The sequence below is a fragment of the Salmo salar genome, chromosome ssa05 (assembly GCF_905237065.1).
Source record: "Salmo salar chromosome ssa05, Ssal_v3.1, whole genome shotgun sequence".
Taxonomy (NCBI): domain Eukaryota; kingdom Metazoa; phylum Chordata; class Actinopteri; order Salmoniformes; family Salmonidae; genus Salmo; species Salmo salar.
The window spans coordinates 91017279-91029599 of NC_059446.1; the positions used below are offsets into that span (position 1 = coordinate 91017279).

At 43.3% G+C, this 12321-nt stretch overlaps 2 protein-coding genes across 4 annotated transcripts in view; both read right to left on the reverse strand.

The window, feature by feature from the left end:
• LOC106606141 (RNA-binding motif, single-stranded-interacting protein 3) overlaps nt 1–12321 on the reverse strand; it is a 219507-nt gene that overhangs the window by 12372 nt on the left and 194814 nt on the right. For all 3 annotated transcript variants that reach the window (XM_045719370.1, XM_045719369.1, XM_045719368.1), the window contains exon 11: nt 2165–2275. In XM_045719370.1, coding sequence (XP_045575326.1) covers nt 2165–2275 — 111 coding nt within the window. The remainder of the gene's footprint in view (nt 1–2164; nt 2276–12321) is intronic.
• Nucleotides 6769–8946, reverse strand: LOC106606177 (zinc-binding protein A33-like). Its single transcript, XM_014202309.2, has one exon. The coding sequence runs from the start codon at nt 8819–8821 to the stop codon at nt 7361–7363; it is 1461 nt and encodes a 486-aa protein (XP_014057784.2). The 5' UTR covers nt 8822–8946; the 3' UTR covers nt 6769–7360.

The window sequence follows — 12321 nt, forward strand, 5'->3', positions numbered from 1 at the left end:
GAGAACAGACCTGGAGGGGGGTTACAGTGAGATTAGTAGGAGAACAGAGACCTGGAGGGGGGTTACAGTGAGATTGGTAAGAAAAGAACAGAATTCTTTAACCAGGGGCGGGGCCTTCGTCAGGGTTGCAATCTGAGCCCTGCACTCTTCAATATTTACATTAACGAATTGGCCACTATTCTAGAAAAATCCTCAGCCCCTGGTGTTAGTCTCCACAATTCAGAAGTTAAATGCCTACTCTTCGCAGATGACCTATGCCTGATGTCACCCACAGCACCTGGCCTACAGCAGAGCCTGGACCTGCTAGAGCAGTACTGCCAGACCTGGGCCCTGGCAGTAAACCCCAAAAAGACTAAAATAATGATTTTCCAGAGAAGATCCAGATCTCAGGGAATTAGACCAAAGTTCTCAATTGGTACAAAATATATAGAGTACTGTACACACTACAATTACTTAGGTTTAAAAATAAGCTCAACTGGACACCTTAATGAGGCAGTGAATGAACTGAGAGAGAAAGCACGCAGGGCATTCTACGCCATTAAAAAGCAAATTCAAATTGAAATACCTATTAAAATTTGGCTAAAACTAATTGAATATGTCATTGAACCAATTGCACTTTATGGCAGCGAGGTGTGGGGTCCACTTGCAAAACAAGATTTCATCAAATGGGACAAACACCCCATTGAAACCCTACATGCAGAGTTCTGTAAGATTCTCCCTACGTGTCCAGAGGAAAACTACAAACAATGCATGCAGGGCAGAATTAGGCAAATATCCACTAATAATAAAAACTCAAAAAAGAGCAATTAAGTTTTGGAAACATCTAAAATACAGTGACCCCCTCTCATATCATTACCAAGCCCTGCAATGCCAAGAGCTGAGCAAAGAAAAGAGTCCCCTCATCCAGCTGGTCCTGGGGCTGAGTTCACAAACCTGTTCTACTAACACACTGAAGCCTCAGGACCCTCATCCAGCTGGTCCTGGGGCTGAGTTCACAAACCTGTTCTACTAACACACTGAAGCCTCAGGACCAGAACATCCAATCAATCAGAATAAACCAAATTACAACACAGTCAAAACAAAACTACATTACTTATTGGGAAACACAAGCACAAACACAAAGCAAAATGCAGTGCTATCTGGCCCTAAATCGACAGTACACTATGGCTAAATATTTGACCATGGTTACTGATCAAAACCTTAGAAAAACCTTGACAAAGTACAGGCTCAGTGAGCACAGCCTTGCCATTGAGAAGGGTAGACACAGGAAAACCTGGCTCCCTGTAGAGGAAAGGCTGTGCAACCACTGCACCACAGCAGAACCTGAGACGGAGCTGCATTTCCTGACAAGATGTCAAAATATAAAACAATTAGAGAGTGTCATTTCCCCAAATTTGAAACCCTTATTCAAGGTTTCAAAGACCTCTCTGATGAGGATAGGCTACCCGTCCTGTTGGGGGAGGACGCAGAGAGCTGTGGGTTGGCAGCGCACTACATTGCTGTCTGCCATAAGTTGAGGGACAGTGTCTGACAGACCAATAAACCTGCACATGTCCTCTACTGTATGATTATTGTTATTGTTCAATGTGTTGGTTATTTTGACCCTTGGTTATTGTTGTTACTGTTGTCCCGTTGACAATATTTGATTCTCATTTTTATTTATTTTTATATTGTAAATATCCAAAATAAGCTTTGGCAATATGTATATTGTTACGTCATGCCAATAAAGCGAATTGAATTGAATTGAATTGAATTGATTAGTAGGAGAACACGACCTGGAGGGGGGTTACAGTGAGATTAGTAGGAGAACACGACCTGGAGGGGGTTACAGTGAGATTAGTAGGAGAACAGAGACCTGGAGGGGGGTTACAGTGAGATTAGTAGGAGAACAGCCTCTAGTAAAGATGAGGTCAAGCCTATTGCCGTGTGAGCGGGAGAGGACTGGGAAAGAGTGAGGCAAGCTGGCAAGGAGGCAAGGAGGAAATGGAAGGAGTTGAAAATAAATTCATCGAAAGCAGACGTCGGGAGATTGATGTTGCCAAGTACGAAGATCAATGAGCCATCAACAGGAAATGAGTTTATCAAGGTGTCAAGTTTATTAAAAAGACTAAGGACACCTGGTGGGGAGAGATGACACAGCAGGATTACAGTCAGAGGGACTTACGGTTCCTGTGTTTCCCAGAGACATGTGGTTCATCTGATGTGTTATAGGAGCCATCATACTGGAGGGCTGCATGGGCAGGGAGAGGTCCATAGCTGGGGTTATCACAGCACCCTGGTGGATGGAGGGGAGAGAGAGGGAGAGGGGGAGAGAGAGGGAGAGAGGGAGAGGGGGAGAGAGACAGGGAGAGAGAGAGGGAGAGAGAGAGAGAGAGAGAGAGAGAGAGAGAGAGAGAGAGAGAGAGACAGGGAGAGAGAGAGAGAGAGAGAGAGAGCCAGGGAGAGAGAGAGAGGAGATGCTGATGAAAATGTGTTCTTAGAAACATGAGATACTGTATTAAAACTGTCTAAATGAGATACTGTATTAATCTTACATCTAGGTGTTCTGCTAGCGGAACACCGCTCCAATATCCAATGATAGAGCGTGGCGCGAATTACAAACTCCTCAAAAATCCAAAAACTTCAATATATCGTTTCCAAATAATGATGTTAGACAAGAAAACATTTTTGAGAGGGTTGAAAATGGATTGTTTCTCCATGTAACCCACATACAAATTAGCATAGTTAGGAGCCATGGGGATCCCATAGCAGTACCCTTCGTCTGAATAAAGAAATCATTTAGAAACATGAAATAGTTATGTGTGAGTACTATTTCAGCCAATGTTGTAATGCAGGCACTGGAAGGTAGTTCATTAGGGTCACGTTGCAGAAGAAAATGTTCCATGGCTTCAATACCGCCCCCAAGTGGAATATGTGTATAACGACTCAACATCAAAAGTAACTAACAAGGTGTTCTCAGGCAGAGGATCAAGAGATTCAATGATAGAGATCATACTGCTGGTGTCCTTTACAAGTAACATTCTTGTGTAATTTCGGCAAAGTATAGAAAGTGGCAATTTTAGGGTGTTGAATGGCCAGAAAGTCATATTCTTTTTTGGTTATCTGACCAGAATTTAAATAACCATCTAGGACAGTAAAGATAGTATTCTGAAATTGGGAAGTAGGGTCACTTCTGAGTTTCTTGTAAAAGGTGTTGTCAAGCAGTTGTCTATGACACTCATTTACATAAGCTGTCCTACCCATGAGTACAACCGACCCACCCTTATCAGCAGGACGAATAAGGACTGACGTATCGGATTGTAAGTCAAGCAAAGCTTGTTTTTCATCCTTAGGTAAATTATGGAAAGATTTGAACTCCTGTTTGTTCTTAAGGAGATGAACAACATATTTTTCAACAAGTCTGCAATATGTCTCGATAGAGTGATTGCGATTGGCTGGAGGTACAAAATAACTCTTGCTTCTAAAAGGAGTCGGAGTATGTACAGGTAAGTAACCTACTGGTTCAATAGAAGTGTCAGGCTTAGGGGAGCTAAAGTATTCCCTTAAACGGATGTTTCTAAAAAAACTTAAACACGTCTACCTTAACGTCAAAATCGTTGCACTGTGTTGTAGGCACAAAGATAACCCTTTATTAAGCAAAGAGACATGGGCAGGGCTCAATATCTTGCTTGATAAATTAAAGACACTCAGTCCCGTGGGTTCTGGGACCGTGTGAACGGTCTCCTCTGCCTCTGATAGTCGTTTCTTCTTACCCCGTCGGGTGCGGCATCTCGTCGATGCGCGTGCCTGCGGCCACCTGCGCCCTTCCGTCGGCCCAGTCTCTCATTGAATAAAAACCTGCCACTGGAAGCCGATGAGGCGCTGGTTGTAGAGTGTTGGTCAGACGGGGGTGGATCAAAGTAAGTGTCATCCCTCCTGCGTCTGACATGGAGAGGAGGAGCAGGACCTCCTCTGTCAGGGTTTCTCCAGAAGTAGACTTTATCCTCGGCCTTGTCTTTTTTGTCTTGGTTGAATTTCTTGATTTTAAGTTCCTTTATTTCTGTAGACAACTTGTCCGGGAGCGCTTGGTTAGTTCTCATCAGTTCATTGAATATGACATCATCATTAACAGCTATTTGTAGAGCTGTGCGTTTGTCTTTAATCGTATTATCCATTTCACTAAAATCCTTTTTCAACTGGTCAACAATTAATGTCATTAAATCAATAGAGCACTTGTTCAGGATGGCACACCAGCGCTCACAGAAATCATCTGTGCGCTGTCCCAATGAAGGCTCTTTTTGCCACCTGAGTCCCCGTGGAATAATGCCTTGACGCACGTAAGCACTAAGAGTGACTATATGTAGATGCGTTCTCGTCTGGCGCTTAGATAAATGTGACAGTTTAGTTTGCTGTAGTTTGCCCTACAGCCAATTCTGTCGAATCAAAAGAATTTGTATAAAACAAATCAGATTTCGACAGAAATATGGCTGAGACGCAAGGAAAGTTCAAGGAGAGGGGGTACAACAATGATCAGATTAATATTGCCATTGAGAAAATTCAAAACAAAACATGACCTTTTTCAAGGTCAGTCTCGTAAAAAGACGCATTCTTGCGTTCTCACTACCCGCTATTCAAAGTGCTCTGAACAAATTAAATGAATCGTTCACAAACATTGGCACATTCTGAAATATGATGATAGTCTCGGTAATGTGTTTTCTGACCTTCCCCTGGTCGTATTCTCGCGGGGCAGAAATCTCAGAGACCAATTGGTACATCTGATTTACCACCCCAAGATATTCCTAAACAACGTCTATTTGCGCCCCTACTGGATGGAAATTACAAGTGTAATGGCTGTGCTCAATGCAATGGCACTTATAAATGTAGATCCTTCAAACACCCCCAAACAGGGAAATCTATCCCAATTAAAGGTGTTATTACGTGTTCCACTAAGGCAGTTATTTATCTTATAACTTGTCCTTGTGGTAAAAATTATGTGGGTAAAACAAAGCGTGAATTAAAAGTACGTATCTCAGAGCATCGTAGCACCATTAGGTGCAAAAACTTGACTTACCCAGTTGCGGCCCACTTTTTGGAAGCAAACCATTCGATTTCGTCTCTGCGTTATATTGGCATCGAACATGTCACCCTCCCGAGGAGAGGGTGTGACCTTGATAATTTATTGTTGAAACGAGAGGCTGGCTGGATCTTTAATTTAAAGACCCTTGCTCCCTTCGGTCTCAACATAGACTTTGATCTGAAGCCATTCTTGTGATTTTGCCATTGTAATTGTTTGTTAGATACATTTTAGACTACAAATGCTATGATCGTATGCTATCCATTTGTTTGTCTTTTGTATGTTCTTTGTATGCCATTTTTAAATATTTGAGTTAACCAATGATATTAGGCCACATTTGGCCATGATTACAAACACCTGTGTGTCTCTTGACACTATATAAATGACTCATCTCACAGTGTTTGTGATGATACCCTGATGAAGACAGCTTTGCTGTCGAAACGTTGGTTATTAGGTTATTACATTTTTGCATCTGAGCTCTTTAGAGTGTGCGGCTTTCCCTTATTTTCTAGTTTTCTACTCCGCTAGCCAGCACCTCGCCTTTATAGGTGTGCGTTTCTTTTCTCTAGATTGATCAACACTACTGACAGGTCAACACTACTGACAGGTCTAACACTACTGACAGGTCTAACAGTACTGACAGTTCTAACAGTACTGACAGGTCAACACTACTGACAGGTCAACACTACTGACAGGTCTAACAGTACTGACAGGTCAACACTACTGACAGGTCTAACAGTACTGACAGGTCTAACAGTACTGACAGGTCTAACAGTACTGACAGGTCTAACACTACTGACAGGTCTAACACTACTGACAGTTCTAACAGTGCTGACAGGTCAACACTACTGACATGTCTAACACTACTGACATGTCTAACACTACTGACAGGTCTAACACTACTGACAGGTCTAACACTACTGACAGGTCTAACACTACTGACAGGTCAACACTACTGACAGGTCAACACTACTGACAGTTCTAACAGTACTGACAGGTCAACACTACTGACAGGTCAACACTACTGACAGGTCTCACACTACTGATAGGTCTCACACTACTGACAGGTCTCACACTACTGACAGGTCAACACTACTGACAGGTCTAATACTACTGACAGGTCTAACACTACTGACAGGTCTAACACTACTGACAGGTCTAACACTACTGACAGGTCTAATATTACTGACAGGTCAACACTACTGACAGGTAAACACTACTGACAGGTCTAACACTACTGACAGGTCTAACAGTACTGACAGGTCTAACACTACTGACAGTTCTAACACTACTGACAGTTCTAACAGTACTGACAGGTCTAACACTACTGACAGGTCTAACACTACTGACAGGTCTAACACTACTGACAGTTCTAACAGTACTGACAGGTCTAACACTACTGACAGGTTTAACACCACTGACAGGTCTAACACCACTGACAGTTCTAACACCACTGACAGTTCTAACACCACTGACAGTTCTAACACTACTGACAGGTCTAACACTACTGACAGGTCTAACACTACTGACAGGTCTATCTAAGGTCAGTCTACACAGAAGTTAACAAATCATCTGTCCACCACACAGCCTGATCTGACAGAACTCTTATTCAGATCACAAAGTAGTCACCACATTAGATTAGACAGTTTTACAGTAAGTTTCTCTTTATCCGAAAAAATAGTTTTTCACATAAAACTTTGTATTGCGTTTTTCCCAATACAGCACACTCCTCTTGTAAGAATAACAACCATGATTCACCCTGGATAATTGATTCTTAAAGAATGTATTCTTAATTGATTCTTAAACAATTGATTCTTAAATAATGTATTTTTAATTTATTCTTAAAGAATGTATTCTTAATTTATTCTTAAAGAATGTATTCTTAATTGATTCTTAAAGAATGTATTCATATTTGATTCTTAAACACTGTATTCTTAATTGATTCTTAAACAATGTATTCTTAATTGATTCTTAAACAATGTATTCTTAATTGATTCTTAAACAATGTATCCTTAATTGATTCTTAAACAATGTATTCTTAATTGATTCTTAAACAATGTATTCTTAATTGATTCTTAAACAATGTATTCTTAATTGATTCTTAAACAATGTATCCTTAATTGATTATTTAAAGGGAAGCACATAGCGTAGGCATATTTCAGTCCTGTAGTTTCTGGAAATGATTTGTGTATTATCTTAACCCCCAAAATGACCTCCTGATAATGTCCACTGAACTGACACATGTTTTACTCACACGCACACACACAAGCATGCGCACACGTGCACACGCGCACATGCACACAGGGATTACTTCACTTTCAGAGACCCTTTTGATTGGCAGATCTGAATACCAGGGTTGTTGCCATTAGCCACATTTCCAATATTAAAGTATGGGAACAGTCTCTCAGTGAATCTGACTTTAAGAGTGTAGATAGGTGTCATGAGTTTGGGGTCGTAGAAGGACACCTCCCCTCTGTTGTAGTCCAGCTGCACTCTGATCCTCTGGGGTCTCCTCTTCAGAGCGATGATGTCACCTCCTCCTCCTATGTACGTCCCACTGTGCTGCGATATACACCACATTCCATTCTTTGGTGTTGCATCACGCTCCCGCTTCCTGTCAATGGACTCTTTAGCCACGCCCAAAACCCAGTCAGGATGGTCCCCCACCTCCAGCTCCCAGCTGTGTGTTCCTGAGCTGAACCCCTCAGAGCCAAGAACATTTGTGTACCTCATAAATCGCTCTGGGTTGTTAACGAACGGCTGGGATGTGCCTGGTCTTCTCACACTGGTCAGATCATCAGTCAGAGAGAGACTGGGATGTGCAGTGTTTGGGTCCAGAATCACAGGAGTGTATTTGAGGATCCCCTGCATCTTCTCCCAGACTCTGAACTGCAGGTTTCCCAGGTGTTTGGCCTCGTCTATCAGAGCTCCTGAGACCAGCTGTGGATACAGCAGTAAGTACTGGGATCTTTCCTTTGTGGTCTTGAAGTTCTGCAGGAATGAGATGTCTTCAGCTTTCAGCTCCTCCTCTATGGTTCTGATTGCGTCTGAAAGTGATGATATCTTTCTGCTCATCTCTTCAATCTTCTTTTTCATCATCTGACTCTTCTGCTCCTCTTCCTCCCTCAGTGCTGCTATCCTGGCTGCCTCTTCATCTCGTAGAAACTGGTGAAGCTTCTTAAACTCGTAGTTAATCTGTTTCTCTGTGTGCTGAACCTGACTTTGAATGTGTTCTGCTGTTTTATCACAGGTTAGTTTAATGTCATTAAAGAGCTCTAGGTTCTTCTGTAAGGGCTTCAGGGCAGTGTGCAGTTCCTCCTTAAGCTCCTGGACAACCTCATCTACAGGGACACAGTCATGAGATTTATGTACCTTTGAATCGCGACACACCAAGCAGATAGGCTGTTTATCCTTCAGACAGAAGAGTTTGAATTTCTCACTGTGCAGACTGCAGAGCACCTCAGACTCAGCTGAAGCTCTCTGACTCCCCTCCTGTATCTCAGACCCAACTGAAGCTCTCTTGCTTCTCTCCTGTAAGAAGGCTTCACATGCGTCATTTAACGCCAGGTTACGAGGAGGTTGAGTCGTAGCTATAGGAAATCTTCTCCTACAAACTGGACATTTCCAAGGTTTCTTATCCGCCCAGTATTCCTGCTGACAGACTTTACAGAAGCTGTGGCCACATGCCAGGATGACAGGATCCTTGAAGATGTCACAGCAGATAGGACAGGAGAATCTGTCTTCTGGTAGAGATGATCCGGATGCCATTATCTCACACTGCTCCTCTCCCTGTTCTGTAACAGCTTCTGTACTTTACTCTCCACAGCTTCCACTTTTCAAGGGAAAGTAATCCACTCAAATACAGTCCCAAATCCCCCCCCTCCCCCCCAAAAAAGGTGAAGCTGCACTTGGAGATGACAGTTCTGACAACGATATGTCCTTCTAAAATCTCTCTGTCTTACCACATGAACCCCCCCCCAAAAAACCCATTGTGGATTCAGCTAGAGCGGAACACCGTAGAGCTCAACGTGTAACAGTAGTGAGCTGTACTCAGCTTGCCCTCAGCGTTTACAGACAACCAAGAGTGGTTAGACAGGTAAGTTGTGTGTTTCAGTTTGATGCCAACAAAGCCCTGATCAGCCAATCAGCGATGACATTTTGAGAGGTCGTTTACATTTTGGGTTATCAAGAAACCTTTATATCATGCTGGAAAAAGGATTGGTTGAACTTGTGTAGTGGTGTAACTATAGGAGAATGACTGGAATGTAATAGCTGGTTTTACATATAATGACTAAGGTTTTTTTAATGGTATCGGTCAGTGCCCCTCAAAACATACAGGGAGTGATCACACCTCTGTTGGTACTAGTGACAACAACAAACAGTAACTCCCTGTTGACACCACAGTAAGCTGGGTGGCTTGGTTCTCCTATCCTTACGGGGACCGAAAATCCTCAAAAGTCCCCACAAGTATGGTAAAACAAGGAAAATATGCTCTCTCCTGGGGCCATTTCATACGTCCCCATGAGGAGAAAGGCTATTTTAAACTTAGGGGTTTGGATTAGGGTTAGGGTTACGGTAAGGGTAAGGGTTTAGAGGTTAGGTTCAGGGTTACAGGTTAGGGTAAGGTTTAGGGTGAAAGGTTAGCGGTTAGGTTCAGGGTTATAGGTTAGGTTAAGGGTTATTTTAAGGGTTAGGTTTAGGGTTAAGGGTTAGGGTAAGGGTTACGGTTAGGGTTTAGTGGTTAGGTTCAGGGTTACAGGTTAGGGTAAGGTTTAGGGTAAGGGTTTAGTGGTTAGGTTCAGGGTTACAGGTTAGGGTAAGGGGTTATTTTAAGGGGTTAGGTTTAGGGTTAAGGGTTAGGGTAAGGGTTACGGTTAGGGTTTAGTGGTTAGGTTCAGGGTTACAGGTCAGGGTAAGGTTTAGGGTAAGGGTTTAGTGGTTACGTTCAGGGTTACAGGTTAGGGTAAGGGTTATTTTAAGGGTTAGGTTTAGGGTTAAGGGTTAGGGTAAGGGTTAGGTTTAGGGTTAGGTTTAGGGTTAGGGTAAGGGTTAGGGTTATGGGTTAGGTTTAGGGTTATAGGTTAGGGTAAGGGTTAGGTTTAGGGTTAGGTTTAGGGTTAGGGTAAGGGTTAGGGTTATGGGTTAGGTTTAGGGTTATAGGTTAGGGTAAGGGTTAGGTTTAGGGTTAGGTTTAGGGTTAGGGTAAGGGTTAGGGTTATGGGTTAGGTTTAGGGTTATAGGTTAGGGTAAGGGTTAGGTTTAGGGTTAGGTTTAGTATAGGTTAGGGGAAGGGAAGGGTTATTTTAAGGGTTAGGTTTAGGGTTAAGGGTTAGGTTTAGGGTTAAGGGTTAGGTTTAGGGTTATAGGTTAGGGAAAATAGGATTTTGAATGGAAATACATGTTAGGGTCCCCAGAAGGATAGAAACTGTAGGGAGCTGGAAGTGGCACAGTACTGTTTATTTCTGTCAAGTACCGATAGTTAACATTTATATTTACATTTTAGTCATTTAGCAGACGCTCTTATCCAGAGCGACTTACATACATTTCATTTCATGCATTTAATGTTTTTTTTTTTGTACTGTTAACAAGAACAAGCTCTCAGGATGTCTGGAATCAAACCTATTTACACCACACACACACACACACACACACACACACACACACACACACACACACACACACACACACACACACACACACACACACACACACACACACACACACACACACACAAAGCAGGAAGCAGATGATTCAGAATGAAGCAGCACCTGTGTTAACTAAGACCAGAGGTAGATCACATGACACCTAGACCAGAGGTAGATCACATGACACCAAGACCAGAGGTAGATCACATGACACCTAGACCAGAGGTAGATCACATGACACCTAGACCAGAGGTAGATCACATGACACCTAGACCAGAGGTAGATCACATGACACCTAGACCAGAGGAAGATCACATGACACCTAGACCAGAGGTAGATCACATGACAAGACCAGAGGTAGATCACATGACACCTAGACCAGAGGAAGATCACATGACAAGACCAGAGGAAGATCACATGACAAGACCAGAGGAAGTCTCACCAGGCCAGGACCATAATGGCTGAAGGAAGTCTCACCAGGCCAGGATCATAGTGGCTGAAGGAAGTCTTAACAAGGTGAACTATGTAAACCAGTTACAGCAGCAGGAGGTAAACACTGAGGTAAGTGGACACTAGATGTGCCAAGTAGCATGCTGCTACTGCTGCATAGTAGCACCTTTCTCTCTCTCTCTCTCTCTCTCTCTCTCTATTTCTCTCTGTCTCAGTGTCTGTCTCAGTCTCCCTCCCCCTCTCTCTCTATTTCTCTCTGTCTCAGTGTCTGTCTCTCTATGTCTCAGTCTCCCTCCCCCCTCTCTCTCTCCCTCCCTCCCTCTTTATCTCTCCCTATTTTTGCCATTTTAATTCCAATGTCTTTTCTCTGCCTTTGTTTTCTTGCAGGGATTTCACTACGCCGCCACAAGACTATGTCTGCCTCCCAAGTAGCAGACTATTCCCTATATAGTGCACTACTTTTGACCAGAGCCTATGGGGCAATATATAGGGAACAAGGTTCCATTTGGGACACACTTTATGGGATCAGCTCACAGGCTTAGACTTGCTACTACACAATGTGTTCTCTTTTTACTTCTCTGTTCCTCTTCCCAGGCTGATATAGTCCAGGTCTGGTCTAGTGGGATCTTCTCTGTTCCTCTTCCCAGGCTGATATAGACCAGGTCTGGTCTAGTGGGATCTCTGTTCCTCTTCCCAGGCTGATATAGTCCAGGTCTGGTCTAGTGGGATCTTCTCTGTTCCTCTTCCCAGGCTGATATAGTCCAGGTCTGGTCTAGTGGGATCTTCTCTGTTCCTCTTCCCAGGCTGATATAGACCAGGTCTGGTCTAGTGGGATCTTCTCTGTTCCTCTTCCCAGGCTGATATAGTCCAGGTCTGGTCTAGTGGGATCTCTGTTCCTCTTCCCAGGCTGATATAGTCCAGGTCTGGTCTAGTGGGATCTTCTCTGTTCCTCTTCCCAGGCTGATATAGACCAGGTCTGGTCTAGTGGGATCTTCTCTGTTCCTCTTCCCAGGCTGATATAGTCCAGGTCTGGTCTAGTGGGATCTTCTCTGTTCCTCTTCCCAGGCTGATATAGTCCAGGTCTGGTCTAGTGGGATCTTCTCTGTTCCTCTTCCCAGGCTGATATAGTCCAGGTCTGGTCTAGTGGGATCTTCTCTGTTCCTCTTCCCAGGC

What these genes read in the sequence shown, in the direction of transcription:
- LOC106606177 (XM_014202309.2), bottom strand. Translation starts at nt 8,821, where the DNA reads ATGGCATCCGGATCATCTCTACCAGAAGACAGATTCTCCTGTCCTATC.